Source organism: Sinocyclocheilus grahami, unplaced genomic scaffold (genome assembly GCF_001515645.1).
Source record: "Sinocyclocheilus grahami isolate Dianchi unplaced genomic scaffold, SAMN03320097.WGS_v1.1 scaffold1.1, whole genome shotgun sequence".
Classification (NCBI taxonomy): Eukaryota; Metazoa; Chordata; class Actinopteri; order Cypriniformes; family Cyprinidae; genus Sinocyclocheilus; species Sinocyclocheilus grahami.
The window spans coordinates 3,919,953-3,946,680 of record NW_015505180.1 but is presented as its reverse complement, the minus strand read 5'-3'; the positions used below and the strand labels follow the sequence as shown (position 1 = coordinate 3,946,680).

Below are 26,728 nucleotides of genomic sequence, written 5' to 3'. Positions count from 1 at the left end.
TGGGTGGGGGGGGGGAGCGTGGGGGGGGGGGGGGGAGCACAGAGGAGATTCTATGGCCAAACTGTCACATTTCTCAAAGAGAGAGACTGTGAGCGAGTGAGAGAGGGGGGAAAGGGACTTTAACACTTCTCCATTTGCCTCCCTACTTTAATGGATGGATGTGTTACATCTCACTCTCTCTATCTTTTTTCTGTCTGTCTCCGGGTCAGTCAATTCTTACTGGTAAAGATACACAGAAAACACAGTGGATTCGTTCAGTACTAAGCGTGTGTGATTGAACTAGCTGGTGACAAATGTGGCTGATGCACTTCAATTTTTGATTGCTTTGCATCAAAGATAAAACAGATTAAACAACCTGCCTGCATTTACCTTTGTCACTTTAACACATATTACTTGCAAACTGCTTTGTAGCATAGGCGAAGTGTGCCGTTATCTAGCTGAAGGAGTCTGTTTATGTACTTAGATATAGAGATGAAATTGAGATAAATCTAACAAAACCTTCCTTTGGAGAACATTCAGAGACCTAGTATATATATATATATATATATATATATATATATATATTCTTAAAATCTAAAGGGTTAAGGTCGGAGCTTCGCTATAGTGCTCATAATTAGCTTTATTTAAACACAATTGAAGTCTGTGGTTGAGGGACTATATTAAGATATTACTCTATATTGAGGGGACCAAATGACTGTTGTAGGGACCGGGTAGTCCCTTAAGAAAAACAGCTTAGTAAACATAATAAATATTGTCTACATTTAAATGTAGAAAGTTTATATGGGGTTTAGGGGAAAGAAAATATCTTTAGCTTTGTAGAAAAACAAAAGAAGTAAACGGAAAGTCTCCACAATGATAGAAAAAAAAAACGTTTGTGTGTGCGTGTTTGTACTTAGCTATAGTTTGGGTACAGATTTGTCCCCAAACAAGAGCTAAATCTGACAAAAACTTCCTTTGGGGACATTCAGGAATGTTATCATTTAGGAATAGAGTTAAGGTGTGTGTTTGTCATATAAAATCACTAGAAATCTGTTATGTCCTCATTTAGGTTTAAAGTGTGTGTGTGAGTGTGTGTTCTGTCTGATTGATAGAGGTTCTGGATCTTCACTGAGTCATTCACTGCAGACTGGCTCCATTGTGTAGTCCGTGTTATGAGCTCTTGCCGCGGCTTGATAACCGTGTCTCCATGAAAAAAAGGAGGGTCAGCAGAGAAGAATGCTGAAGTGTTTCCTCCTCCCCCCTTCAGAAGTCTTCCCAGACCTCCCCTGTGCGCTCAGCTGACCGTCGGGACGTCCGCTAAGACTGAGGGAAACTGAGTTTGTTCCGTTTAGGTTAAAGTCTTATTTATCAAGACCGAGAGGATGATAATAAAAGACACCGTATGACAACAGGTCAGAGGTGTGGGCCTAGACAACTGCATCATGGGAAGGATAATAAAAATCAATGGACTGCTCTGCTAAATGCTTTTTTTTTTCTATCTGATCCCTCAAGCTGTATAATAATGGCTCTGTACGTGTAGGTAAAGGAGGAGTCTGGGTGGAAGACTTGCATATGCCTGTTACACCCAATTTATTGTTGTACAGGCCTGTATGGATGGAGTAAATTATACCAGCACCCATTTTCACAGCCGCAGGGGCTTCTGGGGGCAAATCATGATGGATAAGCATTTGAGAGGGGGCATCATATTTACAGACACTTACACACACTAAAAGAAGACAAGCAGAGGCTGAGAAAGTTTTCATAGAATTTTCAAGTGTGTGTGTGTAATATGTAAAATGTCAGTGAAAACATGAGTCAGTCCAGAGAAATAAAGAATTAGAGAAGAGAGATGACAGGAAACTATGCAGACAGATGAAGTGATGACTAAAATACTGGCAACCCCCCTCTGTATGTGTTTGTGTGTGTGTGTGTGTGTGTGTGTGTGTGTGTGTGTGTGTGTGTGTGTGTGTGTGTGTGTGTGTGTGTTTGTGTGTGTGTGTGTGTTGATGCAGCAGTTGCCTTGGCACTGTGGGCACGGCGTTCACTGGTGCCTTGTGTCCACCCAGCGGCAAACACACACAATTGCTTATTTTGCGTTTGTGTGTGCGAGCGGGCTTGTTTTCGCCTTTTCTCATATGACTTGTGATTTTGTTGTGTGTGTCTGTGTGTGAGTGTGTGACTTCACTTCCATGCCTAAACAGTAATGGCTGACAGTGACATTAGGCTCTGTGTTCTTGCCTTTTGTGGCGATACTGGACAGGAAATTGGGGTGACCCTGCAGCCCTCGCGTCAGAGGGAAAAACAGAAACAGCTTTGTGTTTTCTCTGAGTATGTGTGTGAATAATGTGTGTATTTAGAGATATGTATGCTTGTGTGAAATTATTATTCACTGACGTTAAGGGGTGGTAGACTTTTTAAAGAAGGTTTTATGAGTGATTTTTTTTTTAATCTTTTTAGCACAGTTACTAGCCATCAGCCATCTTAAAGATGCTGTAAACAAAACTGAAAAAGTTTTTTGTGAGATTTTTTTTTACCATCCAATACAGATAGGCCTATATATTTATATTATGTTTTGGTAAATTAACCCCCACCCCACCCCCCACCCATACACACACAAATCCAAGTGCCCTCATAGCAGCAGCGGTGAATGCTGTGATTAGTGATTAAGGTGTGAATGATGAAGACCCCTCACAAGTTTGCACTACGGATGAATTTACTTCAGCGGAGTCACTCTCTCTGACTCGCTCTTCACTTCCGTCCTGCTGCCAGACGCTTTTTTTGAGAGAGCTATAAATAGCTGTAAAGTAATATACTTAAAAGACTTCAAAACAGAGAGAGTTGTGCACAAATGGTTGATTGTGCAAAAGGGGATGTTCTGACGGGGACTATCTATGACTTTATCGTCCTGGGACCAGAAGATAAAGAGGAGAGAGAGGGATGAGCACTTCTCCTAATGTCTGAGTGGATTGTGAGGTATTCTCAGTTTCCTACAGAAGGCATCACTGTTGTTATCGGTGTTGAACGGGCTGATTGTCTGAACTTTTGGACACACTTTGTTTCATTCCCACAGTCTGATAACAAAGAAGAGCTGACCTCCCTAATCAAATAATCATATTACACAGGAATTTACCTTTACCCAGTGTAATGATGTTTTTATATATTTTTTAAGGGAGCATAATGCCTTAGAAAAGTATTTTGTAAGAAATGTCAAAGTAAGCTTTAGGGATATGGCACTGTTTGTGTTGATTTACTTTAGATAAAATTTCCCCACAAGTGAGCTAAATCTGACAAAACCTTTATTGACACAATTTATATTTACATTTATATTAAATTTATACAATTTGTAAATTATATAGAAATATATATATATATATATGTATGTATTATTATTATTTTTTTTTTTTTATTCTTATGCAAAGTTTTATTAGTATTACATAAAATAATGATAATTAATATTATCAGCATTATATAAAAACAACAGAAGTTGCCTATCATGATATTTTCAATTACGCTCTGTGTATCTAAATGTGTTTTATCATAGGCATGCGGGCAACATCCACAAAGCATCATCATGCAAGTTTTTCCGTGGGCCGCGCACATCCGAGTGTGTGCGTATGTGACACGTTAGCCTCTAAATTATGTCCTGTCATTAGAGGCACTTCTGGAGTGTTAACCACTGCTGATGGTGATTAGGTAAAGCTCCTAGATTCAGTATTTAAAGTGCAGCTCCATTCCACTGTTTAATGGACCCTGTATTTTGGACGATTAGCGTCTGCAGAGAAATGTACATGTGATATGAGAGGGACTTAGGAGAGCGCTCAATCTGCGTCTAAACTCAAAGGGGAAGTGTGCCTTTAATCTGGGCTTAACGCACGCAGTCTGCAGGAGGGGGCCGAGTGGCGCACCAGTGGGGCGGCCATTAGCTTTTAACGATTAGCCGTGAAAGTTAGCATCTAGACCTGCAGCTCAACTGCGATGGGACGGGGTGTGAATGCTTAAGTTTACGAAATATGAAAAAATTATAGCATTTTCTCTGATAATACACCCCGAACTGGATAATACTGGTGTTTAGAGATTATACTGACATTTGTCATACTCATTTGTGTTCCTTTAGTCACCTCACCCATATCAGCACATTCGGCTTTGATATTCGAGGCTGTTTATGAATAACATAATTCTTAGCCTTGTGAAAATGAAAGGCAATAAAGTTATTAATCCACCAGATAATGAGCGACGACCGCTGTTAAAGTTTACAATGCAAATAAGCAGACATGACTAGCCTGTAAGGAAGTCTTAGCTTCAGAGACTGTTCTTTGTGCGTCTGTGTTGTGTTAGCGAGAGTGTGTGTGTGTGTCAGTGGACAAGGTCTGTGTGTTTGGCAGGCCGGCCTTTATTGGAACCACAGAAGGATGGAGTGAAATTATGCTAATGGCTGCTAATTATGACCTTGGAGACCAGCATTTCTGCCAATTTATCTGCTTAATAAAACCCTCTCTTTTTTAATCCCAACATCTCGACAAGCTTTAAATGTTTCATGTAGACTCTCCACCACGACAGGTCTGCCAACTTTAAATGAAATAGTGGCTATAACCTGCTCACCTGGGGAGTGGAATTGTATAGTAATTATACTTCAAAGGCTCGCAGGAAAATAGACATTTTATTGCTCAAGAGGAGCTGTGAAAAGCCTCTGTCAGTGGGCCGGCAAGGAAGTAGGGAAGAAAGAGGCAAAAGGAAGAGTGCGTGAGACAGGGAAGAGCGGAAAAGAAATGCAGTCGTGTCTAAAGGTATGCACAGATATAGGAAACAGCTGTGAATTAGTTGTAAATTGAATGGAGATATATTTAAATTGAAAATTCACTCCTGAGTATTTTTGTAAGGAATATTGCCTTGAGAATGAGTCATGAAAAATGATGGTTCTAAATCCAGTTCCACTAAATAATTCTGGTTCCATTAATGATTCTTTTTAGAACGGTTTTGGAAGTATTTGACCTTTTTAAAAAAAAAAATATTTTTTAGTTATTATATACTCACCCGTTGTTTTACTTTGTTGTTTTTTTTACTTTTTTTTAAGTATTAATTTTACTACAAACCTTAACTAAACAGTTATTAAGACAACAGTTCTCTGGTTCGAATTAGATGTGACAGGCAATTTGCTGGTTCCAATAAGAACTGTTTCTCGATTGCCTATGTTTAGATGAGGGTCATGTATGTGTCTTTGTTGGTCCTGATGTGTGTGTTGGGGGTTGGTGTCTTAGAGAAAGCGGCACAGAGGTGTGTGTGTCAGAGTGAAACAAAAGGGCCCAGTGTGTGTGAGTGTCTGGAGGTAGAGTAAACACAGTGCTGGTGGAGGGGTAGACAGGCCGTGCGGCTCTGAAGGCCCAACTGCAGTTTATACAGCTGCACTGACTGCTTTTACTGCCCCAGTGTGAACCAGCACACAGCCAAGGTACCCCATTCACACACATTCACATTCGTACAGCCAAATTAACACAGATATAGTCACTAATACTCACAATTGTACATATCACACACCTGTGTTACAGTGTTTATGGCAAAGCAGTTACTGTCAGACTCTAGGAGTATGACATCTGCATCATAGTTTATCATTTAACTCTTCACTTCATCTCATCTATACAGTTAAAAATAAAGGTTCTTCAAAAGGTTCTTCACAGCGATGCCATAGAAGAACCATTTTTGGTTCCACAAAGAACCATTCAGTCAAAGGTTCTTTAAAGAACCATCTCTTTCTTACCTTTTTATAATCTGAAGAACCTTTTTTCACCACAAAGAACCTTTTGTGAAACAGAAAGGTTCTTCAGATGTTAAAGGTTCTTCTATGGCATCGTGAAGCACCTTTATTTTTAAGAGTGTAGTCGAAGTGGTCTTTAGCATGTCTTCATTATTTCCATAGCTGCCAGCCTTGGGTTTGATTGAGGTGAGTCTTATTTATCCCATCCAGACAGTTAGAAACATTATATGATGTTTGTCTTTACAGCTAAACTAAACCAAATAAGCAGTAAATGAGAGAAAGAGAAACCTTAGCAGTGCTCAGGAACTCCACCAGATGTGGCGTCTGAGTCAGACCAGAGCTATGAGAATACCATGCAGTTCAGCACACGCAATCTGGACTGTACCCGAGACTGCGGATGCTAGTTGATGAAAGATATTCGTGCTACAAAAAGTAACCTCTCTATTGCACCAACTTTGTACTATATGTAAATCAAATTTTTCTACCTTAGATCATAAAATATATCAAGTAATTGTGATATAAAATGTAAAAAAAGAAAGTTTTTAAAGTAAACAGTGAGCTGTAAAGTCAGTTCTAAAATCACGGGTGAGATATAAAGTCGCAGTTCCGGGATATGAAGTGACATTATGAGATATGAACTTGCAATTATGAGATTTAAACTCACGTTGAGAAAAAAGTTGCAATTGCAGGAAATTAAGTTGCAATAATGAGAAATACATTCACAGTTGTGTGAAATAGTCAGTATTATGAGTAAGTCACAATTTGAAGACATAAAGTCATTATTATGAGAAAGTAACAACTGTGAGCAATTACGAGAAATAATTCACAATTATGACATATAAAGTCACATTGTGAAAAAAGTTGCAATTACAGGAAATGAGAAATAAAGTAGAATTTTGAGAAAGTCATAATTATTGGAAAGTCACAATTGTGAGCAATTACGAGAAATAATTCACAATTATGAGATATAAAGTTATATTAAGATATATAGAAAGATATTGTAAGATAAAGTTATGAGTCATAAAATTACTTGTAATTCTAAGAGAAATAAAGTCAAAATTGTGAGAAATAAAAAATTAAAATAAATTGTGAGATATAAAGTTGCCATAGCAGTAGTTGCAATTACGAGATATAAAGTTACAATACTGAACAATAAAGTTACACTTGTGAGACTTAGGAATTATGAGGAATAGTCACAATTGTGAGATATTAAGTTGCAATTATGCAAAATAATTGTGTATGTAGTATATATTTTAATAATTATGATATATAATATTATGTATAGTATACGGAATGGGGTTCCATAACTTTGCTTATTAAACAGCTTTTGGGGAAAAGCAAAGTTACTACAACACTGCAGTCAAATAAAATGTGTTTGCCAGTTCTTTAAGTTGCAGAGTAGGAGCCAAATAAAAGTACTTCTCTCCATCTCTCTTTATCCTTGTCTGTCTTTTTCCTCTTAAAAGACTGGTACTTATACCCCAGGGCCATAGTAACACTAGCCCCAAGGCTGAGAAGCGTCTATGAAAGCACTTAGGCAATGCCGTAAGCCAGATAAAATCTTATTACAAGAGCATATTCATTTTTCCACCCCGTGCATTGTAGGAGAGAGAGTTCATTTAATAAATGCTTTTTCTTCCTGACGGTATCAGAGGAACACAGACCATCATCAAGGCCTATTTTCTCTGGCATTGTCAACACCATATACACTGTCATTAACATCTACTGTGGCACACGGTGCTCACGCACACACCATTGTCTGTCTGTGTTCTTGGCTAACCTGATATTTGATGTGCGCTGGGCCGTCTGCACTTTTCTTTAATGGGCCGCTCGAGTCTTTACATCAAACAGGCTTGCTAAGCACATCGTGTGCTGTGATGCTACAGTAAATGGCTCTGTGATAGTGTAGGTGGGACGTCTCTTTGATGGAAGAATGGATGTGGACAAAGCTATGGCATTGATGGCTGTCATTATGCGAGTAGTGTGTGTCAGGTGTGTGTGTGTGTGTTTGAAATTCTCCCGTACATGTCACTCACAATTAAACAACAGCCACGTCTCTGTCTCTGCCATGTCTTTCCTGAATGCCTCAGTCACTTTTCCTTTCTCATTTTTTCCAGGATGTCTTCCAAGCGACCAGCCTCTCCATATGGGGGAACAGATGGAGAGGTAGTCATGGCGACGAGTAGACAGCGACTGGAGGATGAAGAGGTTGACGGACATGCTGTCATTCACTTGCCCCTGAGTTCGTACTGCAGCAAAGTGTCCCCGCGATCTCCACAACTGCTCGACAGCCCCCCAACACTATACGCGAACATGGTAAGTCGGCCCCCCCACGAGGTGCCGAATACACTCAAACCTCTCTCATACGATTGGACAAAGCCCATATCAGCCCCTCACAGTTGGTTAATATGCATTTGATTGACTCCTCCTTCTTAGAGTAAGTCTCTCCCATTGTCTCTCTCTCTCACTTGCACTTTTGGTGTGGAAATGCCATCACGCTTCGATGATGTCAGGCAGATGCAACGAGACAGGTCGTCTCTTTGAATGTGGCCAAAATGACTCATGCTTAACAGTTCATGTGTCATTTTGGAGTGTGAGTTCATGATGGGTCATTGTAGTCATGAAGGATACAGACTGTATCAGATGTTCCTAAAGCTGTTTATTTAAAGACGTAAGATGAAATATAAGTGAGATGGACCCTGTGATTGTCATCCTCACGTGAACACGCACATGAGCTCCAGTATCTCTACAGTGACCTTTCGCCCGATTCTGCTATCTCTTTCTCACGATAAACTTATGTCGCCACAGGCTTTAGGAATCAATCCGGCTGTAAAACAATGAATCAGTACTTAAGGAACTTAACAGAAAGCTAATTCTGCAATTAACTGTGATTACAGGGCACGCTGGACTCTGCCGTTTTGGAACCGTTTCCCACAATAAAGCAAAGTCTCCTCGAGCTTTCTCTCTCAAGCGTCTCCTTCGTTCTCACTTTATACACTCAGCTTGCAGCGTGGTGTGTTTGTTTATGACTGTCGGTTCTCTCTTGTAGAGTAGCTTGCTGTTAAACTACTATATTTTGGGGAGAAGGGTACAAAAATTTTACCTTTCAGGAAGGTGCATATTGGTACCTTAAAGTACTAAGCACTCTTAAAAATAAAGGTTCCAAAAGGAGGTTTTCTCAGTGATGCTGTAGAGCCCTTTTAGTTTCTTCCAAGAACCTTTCAGTAAACAGTTCTTAAAATAAGTTTTTTTTTTCAAAATGTAAAGAATCTTTTGTTCAATTGAAAGGTTCCATGAATATTAAAGGCTCTTTATGGAACCAGATGCCAATAAAGAACCTTTATTTTTAATAGTGAATGGGAAGGTAATGCACAAAGATTTGATCTTTTGAGGGTCCTGCCCTAACTAATTTAGCATTTTTCTGATAGTGTAGTAAGTTCAGACTTGACAGATTAGCTTTTGGCTTGCTCGTGAAACCAAACAAATGTTTATTGTACAATTGATTGCTATTCTTATTAATCATAATGTGAATAATTATGTATCCGCAGCAGTGCAGTGGTTGTAATTGTTGTGTTATCTGAAAGACTAGACTGCTGTCTCTCGCGCTGACATGACAGACATGGCATTAAAAAAAACATGCGCACTGTATTTGATGTGGATTAATAAAGCGTATCCGTCTCGAGCACGGGCGGATTTTGGGGAAAGCAGGCTGGCATGTGTGAGACATTAAGTTTCCCTGAGCCGATCCGCGCTGACTGGCAGAAGAGTTGAGTGAGAGAGAGATTTACACGAGTGGGGACTCAGAGGGGCTTTGTCACGGCAATTGTATAAAGTGATAGGGAAGTGTAAATCGACTCGGCGAGTCCCTGGGTAACGCGCAGCGGAAGATTACCGCTTTATCTTGTCATTGTAAATTAACCCGGTAGCAGCGCAAACGCGCTTCAGACTCCGCTGACCTCTTCATCCTGAGAGGGAAAGAGAGAGACGCGCGTTCGGGATGATGGGGTCAGTGGAGCTGAAGCACCTGCAACCTGCTACAATAGAAGTCTGTGCGCATCCCCGGCGGTCTGTAAACTCCTGTCAGTTTTTTACAGGCGGGAAGTAGAAGGCTTTGAAACTGAAAGGTGGGAAGAGCCTTACACACGGGTGATAATAGCGAGGTGTTAATTACTCTCCCTTTTGTTCGGTTAATGAGGAGAGGCATTAAGGGAAGACGTGTTCTTATGTGTTTCACTTTAATATTTGTTCTTAGGGGCGTCAAATTCAGCCTTTTAATGTCAAAAACAACAAAATACCCTTTAACCTGACTCCTGTACAGTGTTCATAAAAGATTGCTTTTGTAAAAACTTTTTCATAGAACGTAAATTTAGTTTTCCAAAACATTATTAAAAGTTAATATAATTTGTTATATTTCTAACTTCATATATTTTTTATTTAATATTTTAACTACTTTAATGTAATACTTTTTTATTTTTTTATTAGTTTTAAATATATATAAATATATATTCAGTTTTTATAATAATTTTGATTATAATAAAATAATTTATTAGAATTGTATTGTTGATCCAAGGCCAAAATGGTCAGATCAGTAAAAATAAAATTGAACTCAAATTTGATCAATTGTTTTTTATGTGGAACGTTTTGCTTCAGTGTCACAAATATTCATTTGTGTTCTTCTATGTGTAAGGTTTCTACAAATCCGACAATACATCGAAATTGTAGAAATCTAATTATGTCTTTTTCTATTGCATAACCTCGTGTGAATTCTACTACTGAAGGACAGGAATGAGACAATGTAAGGTGTTTGAAAGTATGTGAAGCGTTGTAAATCTTCATCTGTGTGTGTGTGTGTGTGTGTGTGTGTGTGTGTGTGCATGTTTATGAGGACACAAATTTATATAATAACATGGGTATGACATAGGTATTACAACGAGAAGGTGATTTATGAGGACATTTTCAGTGTCCCCGTAATTCAAAAGGCTTATAAATAATTCAGAATTAGTTTTTTTGAAAATCTAAAAATGCAGAAAGTTTCCTGTGAGGGGTAGGTTTAGGGGTAGAGTTGGTGTAGGGCAATAGAAAATACAGTTTGTACAGTATAAAAACCATTATGCCTATGGAGAGTCCCCATAAACCATAAAAACAAACCTGTGTGTGCGTGCGCGCTCACGGCAGGATCAGGGCTGACAATAGCTCAGTTGAGCCAGGTTTAGAGGTGAGCGGATTGTGAACACACGGTAGAGATCAGCAGCATGGGCTTAAGACAACAGACGAGGCATCAGCACCGCAGGAGAGAAGAGATGTCCAACTCGAGCGTGTGTGTTTCAGCAGCGGGACTCTTGACAATTTAACTGATAGCAAGCGTAGAGGTTAGTTGCCTAGCGCGTGGTGAACGCAAGCCAGAGAATCACACGGCTGTGCATTGAGTTAGTCTCATTAGCTAGATGCTACCTGTATCCGTAAAATAACAGGATTTAAGTTAGCATATGGAAGCGTGAGAGAGAAGGAGTGAGAGAAACACTCTGAGGGAAACAGGTTGGAATCCTGCGGAGCACAGGCAGGACAAACATTAAAAAAAGGGAGAAAAAAGATGGCATTTGGAAGAACGCTGGCATCTGTGCTGAAGGGAGAAGACGAGAGGAAAACTAGAGGGGGAAAGAAGGCATTTTGCTTTCTTGGCAAGAGTTGAAGTGTGTTTAAATATGCTCCTGTCACACATGAGCTTAAGAGAACAAAAGTTGTTTAATTCTGTCGCCATGCTGTCGTGGTTTAAGGATGAAGAGAGGGTCGTGGAGAGAGACGCAGTTTCAGCCTTTCCACGAATAATTGACATCTGCACAACTAAAAGAAGAACCGCCCACACCGCACAGAACGGCACATCAGAAATGCATATAAATACATATACTCAGCTTTGCACACTTATTCATGTGCGGCAGAAAATCATGCACACACACGTAATCAGTGGACAAAATAGGGGTACTTAACCTGAATATCAACCCTACTGTAGACCTGTTACTCACTGCCTTATATTTAAAGATGGGGGAAAGAAAGCAACAAATAAGCCATTAGCTCATCTGCTTCTTCCTCTGTCCGAGACTTAGTGTCACGGCCAAGGACATGAAAAAGCGAAGGAATACTGTTTCCTCCGCCACCATCTCACCTTCTATTTGAATTGTTTTCTAGACATCTCTGGAGAAAGACGCGAGCTGCGGTTTGAAGTATGCAGTGGATTAGATAGATTGGAAGTGACAGGTGTGACCGTGTTTTAAGATGCATGCAACACTAAAGCAGGCAAAGAGAAACGCCTGCCATTCTGCCACTCGTTCCCACTCTCTCCCTAGCTTTCTCTCTCTCGTCCTCCCCTCTTCATTCTATCTTTCTTCTCTGTTAGTTCTTTAACAGCTAGTTGACAGTTTTGTTTGCAAATGACCGGGTGATCATGCACCGCTTTGGTCATTTGTGACCTAATCCCAGTTCGAATGGCCTGACTGGAGCTGATGGGGACAAGAGGGATGAAACGGAGGGGTGTGTCTGGAAAAACGTGCCTTTTTGCAGGCAGATTACGGAAAAGGGGGGGAATCAGTATGCAAGCTGTCATATTTTCCATGTATCATAAAAGCCTGTTAAGATCTTTTAAGCTTGCCAGTCATCAGTCTGTTTGTGAATGAGTATCAACGTGAAATGTCTCTCGGTATGCATTTGTAGTAAGTGAAAGTGTTTGTTTAATTAGTTCTACCGTAATTATTATTATCATGATGATGATGATGGATTGTGATGAGTCAATCTGTGTGATATGTTCAGTATAACTGGATATATGGAGTGTTGACAACTGTATGTACTAGATCTGAATATTATGTTGGTTTATTTGTCTGTTTTGTGTGTTATTGATGTTATTAAATGGCATGTACATGGCTAAAATAAATTAAATGGCAACATTCAGTGTTAAAACATTCATTTAATAATTTTATTAATATAAAAAATATTATAAATATATTAAAAAAAATAATTATTATAAATATATTTTAAAAAAATAATTATTATAAAACAGTAGAAAAACATTTAAAGAGAATATAATTTTTTAGTAATAGTACTGTAATAAAAACTATGAATAATCATTAGTATAAATGATTATTATAAATAAAACGTATAATAACTTAATAAATATAATAAAACATTTCCATTGCATTTAAAATTTCCATGTTGTATAAACTTAATTGTTTTGTAAATAGTAGTTATTAAAAATTAATTGCGTATAATTGTCTGAGATTAAATAAATGTCAAAACATTTAAAAATGTTAAGACATTTAGTCATTTAATAATTTTATCAACATAAAAATTCATGATTATAATTAAATAGTATTAAAACACTGTTAAAAGAGCACATTACAATGAAAATAAATACATTATTATTATTATGTTTTCTATAGCATTTAATCTTTTTGCATGTTGCATATAATGAACTCTTTTGTTTGAGGGGCTAACAGTCTCACTCTACCGATATAAATAAAATTGTATTTGCCACTGTTCTGTGTCTTGTGAAAGTCTTGTGTAATTCGTGTTGCATTAAGCTTTAGTAAATGAACCATCTGCTGCTCTCTGTTCACTCTCTGAGTTAATGATTAAAAACAGATGTCATTATTAAAATAAAATTATAAAAACTTGATCAATCTTGTGAACCTCAGTTTGGACTGAGGACATTTTGCTTTGCATGACAGATGCAGGTGGCACAAAGTAGCTGATGTTGATTGTTGAGGTGTAAATCTGGTCACTGGATCCAAACATGTCAGTGGGATTATGCTATTGTCTAATTGGCTCGGCTGCTGTCAGTCACGCGGGTGGTAAGGTAGATAATAGATGTGGATTAACCAAAGATTAACCCTGATTAAAGGACTTGGACTGTTGACCTGGTCTCTAAATACCTGACTTGTTTTGTAATTCAACTTTATATAGGAGATCCGGAGCTGGGCGAAAGTAATGTGGTGTGTGTGATAATTCATAATCATAAGTCTCCACCCATTTTACAGTATGTGTACATATACTTACATAAGCAAAAAACACCAATATTAAAAAATAAATGTCGTATAATAATTATATATAATAAATATAATAATTAGTTAGAAATAGCCCTTTTTAAGGCAACAACTGCACAGTTTCACTTTGTATAGTGTACAAGCCACATTACATAAGAAACCATAAGATGGGAACTGTTATAAATTTGGACGTAAGATCAATGCATGAAATATCGAAGATGGTGATTGATATCACAGCTGTCATGTTGGTCAAGAAGAGAAGAAAAAATGCGGTTGAAAAACTTGGACGTTCTTGTGTGTTTGGAGCTGATTCAAAGTAGAAAAGCTTCCCTTCTCAGAAAAAGAGACAGTTCCTGTGATGGTGAAACGACTGAAACTTTTCGCCACTAATGATTTTGTCTAAAGAGACTTCAGACCGACAGAGGCAAAGAGAGAGAGAGACTTTCTACAGTACAGATGGGCAGATGAGGATGAAAGTAAATCTAAACATGCCTCAACACTCAGGAACAGGACAAAATAATTAGTGAAGGCCTGTTTATCGCTTTGTTTAACACCCTGTCTTTATCTCCGTCTCTCTGTCAGGATCAGGATGGCAGTAAAGGCCTGGCCCTGAGCCCCTACCCCCAGCACAACTCGTCTACCTCACCCAGTAAGCAGCAGCAGCAGGAGGAGGGGTACATGCGGCCAGGGAGCGAGCCCAGCTCCGCTTCAGCTCTGGGCACCCCGGAGAGACGCAAGGGCAGCCTGGCCGACGTGGTCGACACGCTCAAACAGCGCAAGATGGAGGAACTCATCAAGAACGAGCCAGAGGGTGAGTGAGGGAGAATTTAAAATGTTTTGACACACATCATCACTTTTCACTCAAATTTTCAGCGTGTTTTCAAAGTCTTGAGAGCCGAACAACGATACAACCTGTCCAGTAATGAACATGTCATACCGTGGTCATTGTTTGTGAATTTTGAGAACATACAGTAACACAAAATCATTTAATTTAGCATCTTTATCACAAGCTACTTTTGATGCCATGCAAAGATTAATGTATTTATAAAAAAATTCATAGCAATTAATTTATAAATACTTTTGATGTCATTGAAAGAATTAATATATATTTATTATGCTATCACAAGCTACTTTTAATGGCATGGGAAAAATATTTATTTATTTAAAAATTCATAGCCATTCATTTATAAATACTTTTGATGTCATTGAAAGAATTGTTTATATTTATTATGAATGAATGAAGGAATGAATGAATGAATGATGCATTTATATAGCGCTTTATTGTGTATTTTTGTACACCCAAAGCGCTTTACAATCATGTGGGGGGGGGTCTCTCCTCAACAACCACCAGTGTGCAGCATCCACTTGGATGATGCGACGGCATTATTACATTAATTCCTGACTAACATTACATTATACTATCACAAGCTTCTTTTAATGGCATGGAAAAATATTTATTTATTAGAAAATTATGTAAAACATTTATTTATTTATTTTAATCTATTTAATTAAATATTTAAATATTTTGATTAAATTAAAGTCTTTTTATATTTTTTGTGATAACAATCGTTTTATTTTAGCATGAGCTGTTTAGCATTGTCACATCAGGGTTTTTTCCAGTGTAGAGTTTTTTTGATTATAGTGGGAGCTATCTAGCTTTGAGTTGTTGTTGTTCTGAAAAGTTGGAGACCAGCAGGTTTTAGGAGCCATTGGGCAGCCAAGTTTTTTCTTCCAGAACCAGTTTTTCTGTGTTGAAACGGCACATGGCACAGGTCCAGATTGGGCATCGGCTCTGAGACCAGCACTGGCACCCTGTCGGTGGAAAAAGTTCACTGTATTAGATTTTCAGAAGACATTGGCACACATGTGTGTCTTATTGTGATGAAATTACAATGTGATACTGGCTGAAAGTGTGAAGGATTTCACGGAGAGCATCTCCCATTCTGTCTCTTTCGTTCTCTCCCTGACTCACTCGCACACACTCATTCTTTCTTCCATCTATATACCCATCATTCCTGACTAACAAATTCTGCTTAATGAGAGCTGTTGATAAAGTCAGACCTTTGTTTAAGCAGGCAGGGATCAGCTGTTCGGAGCCATTGTGTGCCACACTTTGCATATTCATTTCAGTCTGATAACTGAGAGAACGGCTCTCAGCTCCTTCCACAGGATCTCTCTCTCTTGGTCTCTTACATCACACCACACTTGCTCTGTAATTAGCGGCCAGTTCCTCATGAATAATCAGAACCTGCTCCCTATGTGAATTAGCCAGTCTGTGTGCAAATACACATGTGAACATACTGACGATGGATGGATGAATAGACAAGTAGATACAAAAATAAAAGCTAGCATTCACTGTAGCATTTATATACAGTGCTCAGTTTTTTGTATGTATGGGTGTGTGGAGGTGTTGTACAACTGTTGCCTTACTCCGTGCTTTGTCTTAGGGTGAGGTCACACTAGATTTTGCTCCACTGACTTCCATTCATATTGATGCAACAACATTTCGCTGTGCATACCAAAGTTCAAGTTCTGCAAATTCACGTTTCATAAAGACATTTGCCCTATAAAGAATTTAAACATTACTTTTAATGTCTTGGGTGAGAAAACACACAAACTTCAGAGCTTTAGGCTTGCAGTTCATCTTGTGTGATCACTGCTGTACCCCGTGAAGCCCTAAACATGAAGAATTAGTTTTCTTCAAGGCAGTATTGTCCCAAAATTCCTTTTAGTTTGTCAATTTTGCTCCCATATGTGCTTATTTTTGTTGTGTAACTGTTAACCAACTTGTTTAGTAACATATTTAGAGTTGCCCAAAGATATTTAATTTTTACTTTTATTTTATTTTACTTTAAGCATTTTTAGCTCTGATCTACTAGCCAATGATGTGTACGTCTTTGTAAATGGCAGGCGTTGGAGTTTTTCTGGCACTGATTCTGCTCATTTGTGTGAATATCATCCTATTCTATGAAACCAAGGGGGATTTAGCCTCATTTACATTTGATTTTAATAGTTATGTCAGAGAAAATAGTTACACTGGAGAAAGCCACAAGGTCAAACCAACAGTCTGGCTATGAAATTCAACAGCTGTCGTATATAGGAAGCCAGGAAAAATATAAGAAGACAAATAAGATACTTATAGAACTCTTGAGAACAAGAAAGCAAGCAAGCAAGCAACCCAAAGACAGTCCATTAGCAGTAGCGCATTATCTCTCTACTTTCTGTTCAAATAAAATGTGCTAACAAAAGAAGCCCCGGTCCCTCAAGAAGCACAGACACAGAGAAAAAGAAGCAGAAAAGAAAAGAGAAATGAAGAGAGGGAGGTGGGAAGTGCATTGAGCCAGGACTCTCATAGCCTGATAAAAATCCCTTTTCAACTGGCCTGTCCATTGTTTGCTAGTGTACCTCACAAAGACCATTAGCTGCAAACGGCAGGTTATGATGAAAAATTAATGAATGCTTTAATCATTATGAAAGGGCCGTATTATTATACCGTTCCCTTTCTCTCTGTCTCTCTTCCCGCCCTCCCTCTCTTTTTCACACGCTGCTTCTAGCCGGATCAATCACACACTCGCATGTACACGCACATTCATCGAAAGTCGTTCGCGCTCTGGCTTGTGAAGGGAAAATAGAAAGGCAGGGAGGAAAGGAAATGGGTCAGAAAACAGTAAGAGAAAAGCGAGAGGGGGCCGTATGCGTCTCGCTCCCCGTGTGAAATGGGGAGTGTGTTAGTCAGCGTGTTAGCGAACCGTTTGCTCACCTGTCCCCCCATGCTGCTCCACTTCCCCTCAGATAAACAGCCCGAGCTGAGTCGTTTGTTACGACCAGATACCAACCAGACTTATACTGGGTCAGGCAAGTATGTGTGTGCGTGTATTTGACCAAGAGCAGAGCATTTGGCCTTTGTAAACGAGCGTCCCTAATCAACTGGCCTCAATGATACAGCACATCCAGACACAATTTCCGCATGTACCTGTTACTGCACAAACACATTTTTGCATTGCTGCAGGTGGGAAAACATTTGTTCGACCGAAATGGGTTTTTGAATGGTTAATACCAATATCTAGACAGTAGGGTGGCATTATATAATAATATATAATAATATTTGACAACTACAATCAGAAATATTAATATATAATTTATGATCATCATAACATTATTTATAATATATAGCACATAAGATTAACTCAATTTGGCAAATTAATAAACATTTATTTTACTATTTAATTTAATATTAAATATTTAATTTAAAATATTTATTTATAAAATATTCAATTTAAAAAAAAGAAAATATTCCGCATTCTCTCGTAACTTAAAAATCTTTATTAGATAAGAGTGTTTCCATCTCCATTTTCAAATCTGTCTAAGTGGCTTTAAGTAGCTTTTTCTATTTTCAATTATATTTGTATAGATATTTAGATATTAGATATTTTAAATAGCTATATATATTATATATGTTTTATTTATTTAAATATGTAATGCTGTATTGACTTTTAACTACAACCATTGAGGTGTCCGAGGGATGTTTTGATTTCTTTTTTTGTTGCTTTACACAATGTTTATGCTAAGTTTACCAAAAAAAATTACAATAGGCCATGTGTATTTATCTGTTGACAATGCTCAGGCAGTTATTGGCTCAAAATGGTCAAATGTTGGTCAACTGACCCTTTAGTCACCTTTTTTTCATTTCATGCCTGTTCTACTGCAAATTATTTCAGAACTGCAGCAAGAACAGCTTCCTGCAGCGTGTGTGTGGTGTGTCAGGCAGCAGCGTGCTGGAGTGTGTGTGTGTGTGTGTGTGTGTGTTATTATCTTTAGTAATGGAAAGAGGGCAGGAGGGCTGTCAGGGGTTCAGAGGGAGCACTGTCTCTCTCAGGGGTCTTGACAGCAAACACATATGCACACACACACACACAGGACTTTCTGTGTCATCCATCCACACACAAACACACTCTTAAAGACTGACCGCAATTAGACAGCTATACTGCAAATGAACTTCATCCTCATCGTGAACTACTCCAAATCTTTGAGAAGCTTTCTTCTTTGATGGTATGATCGCGGCTCTCTGTGGAGGATATGTAGTCCTCACTAGTGCTTGGCAGTCTGTGTTATGTGGGGCACAGATGTTCAGGGTCTCCTGAGTGTCCACATGTGTGTGTATGTGTTTGTCAGCCTTGGCGCTGGGCTTAGCTTGATTCATGGTCAGGGCCAAGCTTTGGTTCCCTGAGCACCGAACCTTTCACACACACACACACACACACACACAGGTTTGTTTTTATGGTTTATGGGGACTCTCCATAGGAGTAATGGTTTTTATACTGTACAAACCGTATTTTCTATTGCCCTACACCAACTCTACCCCTAAACCTACCCCTCACAGAAAACTTTCTGCATTTTTAGATTTTCAAAAAACATAATTCTGAATTGTTTATAAGCCTTTTGAATTACGGGGACACTGAAAATGTTCTCATAAATCACCTTCTCGTTGTAATACCTATGTCATACCCATGTTATTATACAAATTTGTGTCCTCATAAACCACATAAACATGTTATTATACTAATATACATATTTGTGTACTCATAAACCACATAAAAATATGCACACACACACACACACACACACACACACACACACACAAACAAACAAACACACACACACACACACACACAGAGAGCTCTCAAGCTGAGCATACGTCACACAGCCCTTTACAGACAATGGTCTCATTCACCTTCCAGTGCCTCTCTTCGAGTCTCCCCACACAAAACAGATCACTCCTCTCATCAGTAACTCTCATCCAGAGTCCATAAAGTTATTTTTGCCATACCAGTCAATGGTGGGTAAATTAAGAAAAATTTCCAATCGTAAATATTATTTATAAACTATGAACATGATGAATATATATATATATATGTTTGGTCTGTATGTATATATATATAGGAATTAAAATAATGCAAAAGTTTCACAGATATCTATCCATCTATACTATAATAAAAAATGGCTACATTATAAAATTAGATAAATATTATTAATAAAAATAAACAAACTATGTATAATTATCATATTTTTTTAGATAACTATTTAAAATAACTAAAATATTAAAAAAAAAATTACATAGAGTACAGTATTGCGATTTATTCTTCATATTTTGATTTTTGGTGGCTTAGTACATATAATATTCTGCATATATGTGACGAATGTTAATTTTGGACCCTACTTTCCTTGATTTTCCCCTAAAGTTGCCTTTAAAGTTCTCCACCTCAGATGCCGCACAGCCATCTAGAAGTAAAAGCATGGTCTTGTTTACGAGTGCTGGCCCCCTCGCACCGGATGGCCATGGAGTGAGCCGAGATTGATGGTTCAATTTAGACTTGACTAATTGAGTCCTTCTCCTTGCCTCTCTCTCTGTGGGATGCTCCGGCTTCAAAGCCCATCCTGGGGTCAGCTGCTGCCCGAATGCCTCTATTATCTCACGCTGCCTCTGCCGGTCTGGGGTCAGACTGGAGGTGGCTTTTAATGCGCAGTGGGCTGTAAGTTGTGCAACTGCACTGTTTTATAGCATGACACTGAACCATAGGGCACGTTGAATGGTGTTTTAAGATCAGAGCAAAGCTGCACCACACACACTTACACAGAGTGTACGTCTTTTGTAAGACGTGCGTGAGGGGGATGTTCAGAGGCACTGGGGCATTTTATAAGACAGCACTTAGGCCCTGTCATTGTTAGCCTGGGGCTCACCCATCCATACCCCTCAATGAGAGAGCATAAGAAGGCCGGATACATTCTTCCATGAAGACGAAAGGGGTAGAAGAGCTCTGAAGCAGTTCAGCAGTGGATCTCTGTCTATATCTCCCCGGGGTTTGCTAATCCGCTATACGACTGCTGCTGCTGAGTGCTTACACACACACACACACACACAATAACTGACCCCAAACACACATATGTTTGGGGTATAAAAAGTGGGGCAGTCGTGGCCTAATAGTTAGCGAGTCAGACTTGTAACCCAAAAGTCGCGGGTTTGAGTCTCGGTAATCGGATTGTAGGTGGGGGGGAATGAATGCACAGCGCTCTCTTCAACCTTCAATACCACGACTGAGGTGAGACCCTTGAGCAAGGCACCGAACCCCCAACTGCTCCCCGCGTGCCACAGCAAAAATGACTGCCCACTGCTCCGGGTGTGTGTTCACGGTGTGTGTGTGTGCACTTGGATGGTTTATGGAGTATGGGACACCATATTTGGCCACACGTCACTTTCACTTTTCACTTTCATATGTGCTTGCACGCACACACAAAAATGCACAGTTAGGTTCTTTAGCAGATTTTTAGGATGCTGTATCAAGTAAGATTGAACCGATTGAACAAGCAAAACTACCAAAGGACTTACATATGCAGCTGTATAGAGACAAATTCAGGCACATAGAGTGCGAGGAGGGCACGCTACGAGTGCTGAGAGTGTCTGAGTGAAGAGGCAGAGCGTGGGTGAGAGAACAACTTCCATATGCAATTTCCAGCATTTGGTAGTAATTAGTTAATGTATAAATTAACATTTGGAGGAATTGTTTGTCATTATCTTTCCCTCGTGCTCTGAAAAACAAGGGTTTAGTTAGAGACTGAGGACAGAAAAAGACAGAATGGAGAGCAACACAAAACAAAATATGGATCCGTAGAGGTTATGAAAGAAATAATGTTGCCAGAGGTGTAACCTGGAGAAATGTAGTAGCTAATAAATCACTGTAAATATATGGACTTTGCTCTATTTTTCTTAATATTAGTGCCTGAAAAGTGTTTTTTTTTTTGTTTATAATTGTGACAGCCAGAATTGAAATCTACTCATAAGAATGAAAAATTACAAATGATATCTAAATCGAGTGTCCTGCTTCTCAGATGTTTATCCTGACAGAAGAGAGTGCGAGGAGGGCACGCTACGAGTGCTGAGAGTGTCTGAGTGAAGAGGCAGAGCGTGGGTGAGAGAACAACTTCCATATGCAATTTCCAGCATTTGGTAGTAATTAGTTAATGTATAAATTAACATTTGGAGGAATTGTTTGTCATTATCTTTCCCTCGTGCTCTGAAAAACAAGGGTTTAGTTAGAGACTGAGGACAGAAAAAGACAGAATGGAGAGCAACACAAAACAAAATATGGATCCGTAGAGGTTATGAAAGAAATAATGTTGCCAGAGGTGTAACCTGGAGAAATGTAGTAGCTAATAAATCACTGTAAATATATGGACTTTGCTCTATTTTTCTTAATATTAGTGCCTGAAAAGTGTTTTTTTTTGTTTATAATTGTGACAGCCAGAATTTAAATCTACTCATAAGAATGAAAAATTACAAATGATATCTAAATCGAGTGTCCTGCTTCTCAGATGTTTATCCTGACAGAAATTTCCATAATCTCTCTAACTATGCTCAGATTTGTACATAATACCAAAGTCAGCTAACATTTCATAATAGCCTCAAAACTTTCTCATCAAATTCTTCCAAAACCAAATTATTTTCACAGTGCTATTCACATTCATTTTATACCTCTGAATTCTTACTGTACTGTATGTCAATGATTGTCTAATTTTTATGTCTGCATAAGAATCTTAGTAGAAATATCAGAGTCAAAGCTGAGATTAATAAGTCTCCTGAGCTCTCACTAAAGAAAAAAAGTCGCCTTCTGAATGAAGTTTCGCTTCTAACTCTGTTTACCGAATCTAGTGCAACAAAACATCAGCTATTTTAACTCACAGCTATTATCAAGCTAGATATTTTTCTCAGTAGCTCCGTCAGTCTTTACTGAGAAAAGCACAAGATGCCTCCTTTTTTCCAAGTAGACGATTGCATGCCTGCTTATTTATCTCCGGCTGAATCCAAATCAGTGTACTTTCCTTTGAGGTTGGCAAAACAGCTGAAGACATGAGAGTTAACGGGGCCCTATTGTGAGTGTGCCATTGTTCCAGCATATGAAAGGCACATTCAAGTCAGTTGTATTGAATTGTTTGGGTCTGCCTTTCAGTTTGTATTCTTCTGCTGCCTTGCACAAGACAATCAATAGGGATGAGCCTTCTCACTGGATGGGTGATATTAGAGCTGAATGCTGCTTATCGAATGGGAAAAGCTGTGAGGACTCTCACACACACATTTAGAGCTTTTGGCATAACAGCACTGTGGTCTTTTTTACTTTAAGTGTGGACTTCGGATTAGAGACTTGGAAAAGGACATCTTTGTGCATTACTTATGTGTGAGCGATTGTGATTGTGTCGAAAGTTTTGTTATTGACCTCCTGGTGTGGCATTAAGAAAGGCACAAAAGCCGGAGGTTCATGAATTAGACTGTGGCTCCATAGCAGGGCCATTATAGAGCTGACTGTTCCATAGCCACACCATTGTGGCTCAAGACTTGGACAGTTGCACACAGCGTCATTGACGTGCATGAATTGGAAATTCTCCTGAGCCGTGATGGTTGAATGCAGGGTCTGAACATGAGGAATCCATATATTAGCAGCTCTGTTTGCCAGGCTAGATTTGATGATGTGCCTATGAATTGCATAATATGAATATTACTTATGGAGACGTGTAGATGATGACTGATTTCGTGAGATGTTTAAGAACGTCTGTGTATGCTAATGCACATGCAATTGGTACTGAGAGGCTGCCCTCTGAAAAAATAATCAGTTCACACAAATAAAGTGAGTTCTTCACCGTTTGTTTAGTTGTTAAACCGATAAAGCTCTCAGACGTTGAGCAGTTGCGTGATTCTTATGCTAATTTGCAGAGCACACCCATATCTATTAACATGCTAATTTTATTTTGTGTGTGTTGGCATTTTTGAAGCTAATGCTAAATAATGGAATACAATATTCCATGAATATTCATTGCAACTTTTAAAAACTGAGCGAGCTCTATAAAATATCACTCTCCCCTCTCTATAATCAGGCTTTAGTGGATAGAGAGCTTTCTGAATCTCCTACGCGTGAGAGTCCATCACAGCACTTTTATTCCCTCAATCGCACTGGTGACTTTTAGAAACACTGTGTGTTTGATTTCTGTAAAGAGAATCGAGACAAGAGGAAATATGGCAATAGCAGGCATATGCATATGGTTGAACCACTAGGATTTGGCATGCTGTTACATTATGGGTAATTGCGGGTCAGTGGTTTTGGTTATTTTGATGTGGCATTAGAGGCCTTTCACATGGCTCGCATCAACTCGCAAATCTCTTCCTTATATCCGTTACAAGCCCCTGTAAATCTAAATCTAAATCCATTCTCTCCTTTTCTAACACGCATAAATGCACTCACTTGAGCCTCAGCAGAGTTAAAAAGGGATATGTAAAGTAAATTACAAAGCAGATTTAGGTGTATTTGCTTGGGTTGGAGTAGATTAGAACAAACAGTGGATGTGCACAGGCCAAATGTCAGGGGCAGCGTACACACTCGCTCACCTTCACACAACATGTGGAGTGCACACACACTCGCACAAAAGTCTTTGGTAAAGGTAAACACAAAGAAGTCAGTCTGTCTGGACATTTTGCAGTTTGAATTTATGCCAGAAACAAGTACGCAAACTTTTTTAGCTAATGCACTGCAAGTGCAGTCTTGTTGTGTACACATACATGCTGATTTCTTTTGTCAACTCAATTATGTAGAAAACTATTAAGAAAAGTTCAGACTTCAGTTTAGAGTTCAGAAATATCATGAATAAATCCGGTCATGAAAAAACGTAAAGCTATATATCAGGTTGTGCTACCAATGCTATACTAATGTTAAGGGTTTAGGTTAGGTTTAGGAGTTAGTAGCGGTTTCATCGTGTAGTCAATCAGCACTGGGACTAACATGACCAATGAGGATTCAGCGACAGGGTGGGTTTGAGAAAAATATAATGTGTTATTTCCAGGTAGCTAGTTATAAAGGCTAACATTTTTTAAGTAAAATTCTTGAACTGCCAGAAACCAGAAGCACTGTCATTCACATGCTTGAGTAGACTGTGTTTCAGGCCTTAAAGTCATGATATAACAGAAGTAGTCACAGATCTTTTTATCTGTATTGTGATGTACAAAAAAAAGTAGGGCGGGGACTTTGTTCTATCCATCAGTTGTTAATTGAATAGAGGCAAATCTGAATGTGAGTTTGCAGTCAACTGTAAAAAAAAGGAGTGGGGTTTAAGTGGACTAAATCGCTTGTCATTTTCAATCGAGTTATGACATTTTGATAAAAAAATTAAAAACTATAAATCTGATATGCACAGATGAATTGTTAAAAAAAATGCTTTTAGAAAATAAGTGAATTTCTATTTCATGTCGAATTTAATGTGAGGACCAACTAAGTTCTTCCCCTGGGGATTGTAAACAGAACATACACTCAATTATTGACTCTCCATCACATATTACACACTCAGTACAGCCCCTCCACTTCCTGGTTTTGAGTGTATGGAACTGAAGGCTGGTAGTGGACACCAGTGAGTGAATGAAGCTCCAGTAGGGGGTCTTTGAACATGAGGGGGAAGCTCAGAATTAACCCCAGCAGTCCTGCAGTCAGGCAGCACACTCTGAAACGAAGCAATCTGTCTCTGCTGAGCGGCCCTAGGTCAGCAACCTTCGGCCTGCCAGAAAATAGGCCCTTTATTTAAGCCAGATGTTTAGAAACGAGCAAGGCGGATCCCAATCCTCCCTCTTTCCCTTCATGTGTCTCTCTTTCTGCCTTGCTTTTGGACTCCTTCCTATTCGGCCACTGTATTTTTTTTTCCTTCTCCTGTCCCATGGTGGCGGAGCACCCAGCTCACTTCTCTGGGAGAGAGAGCTCTAGCCTGGCTGTACGCCCGAGCCTGATCCCCTGCCTGGACGTGGGGACTGCTGGAAGACTGAACAGGTGTTCTCCACTTTTTGATTTCAGTGCATTTGAATTAATCCTGTCAGCTCAGCTGTTAAAACAACTGTCACCCCCAGCTGCTAGTCATTTTAGGCTGGATCTGACACACTCCGCCAGTCTACGGCAGTCGCCAATGACATACACACACTCTCACCGTCTGTTCCCTGGCCCATTGTCATGAGCACAAAGCGTTCTGCACACGCACGTACATATCCAGACATACGCACAAAGGAAACTCCTCGGCACATGAGCATAGTCAAAAGTAAAATGAAATTGAATGTTAAAACAATGTTTATGATATAAAGAACTTAGAAAGTGATTTATGCTTTGAAAGCAGTGATCTCATTGAGCTTTGTAACACAGATTATATAGCCTGATGAGGTTTTTATCTAGCCATAAACCCTCACAGTGTATTATTGCATGTGTTCTGTACATCAGCTGACCTTGATTATTTCACATAGTACTGTTGATTTGCATCTGTGCACGCAAACACATATATATTTGTATCTAAATTAGGACATATAGAAAAGAAAATTATAATTACTATAAACAAAGGTAAATCTTAAAAATGTATTTATGTACATGTAAATGTATTTTTAATTTACATTTAAATGTATCTATGTACATGTAAATATACTTATTCATGTACATTTAAATGCATTTATGAATAATTTTTACCTTTTAGTGTGTCTCCAAAAGGAGATTTTGTCAGATTTAGCTCACTTCTGTCCCCAAACTATATCTTTATATAAAACTATATCTCATGTATGTGTGTGTGTGTGTGTGTATATATATATATATATATATATATTGCCATTTGAATGCTAGACCTCATCTTCCTGTCCCCTCTTTACCTATTCTCGTCTTCTCACCCTCCTCTCCTCAGAGGTGCTGTGTTTCAGAGAGTGTTGTTCCTGTCGTTCATTTAGATCTTTTTCAACCTCCTTTTCTTTCATCCGGATTCACATACCCCTCAGTTAGGTTACACATTCTGGCAAATCTTTCTCACACATTTAAATATCTGTTTACTTATTTTTAATGCCAAGAGCACAGAAAAACGCAGTGGGTTAATTACTGGTGGATGATAAATGGTTGATCGAGGGATTGGTCAGAAACTT

The 26,728-nt window shown here is 38.8% G+C and overlaps 1 protein-coding gene across 5 annotated transcripts in view; it reads left to right on the top strand.

Moving 5' to 3' along the window:
- Nucleotides 1-26,728, top strand: part of LOC107587062 (transcription factor SOX-5-like) — a 105,280-nt gene that overhangs the window by 29,092 nt on the left and 49,460 nt on the right. For all 5 annotated transcript variants that reach the window (XM_016274942.1, XM_016274858.1, XM_016274789.1 and 2 more), the window contains 2 exons: nucleotides 7,846-8,044; nucleotides 14,341-14,569. In XM_016274942.1, the coding sequence (XP_016130428.1) occupies nucleotides 7,846-8,044; nucleotides 14,341-14,569 (428 nt within the window). The remainder of the gene's footprint in view (nucleotides 1-7,845; nucleotides 8,045-14,340; nucleotides 14,570-26,728) is intronic.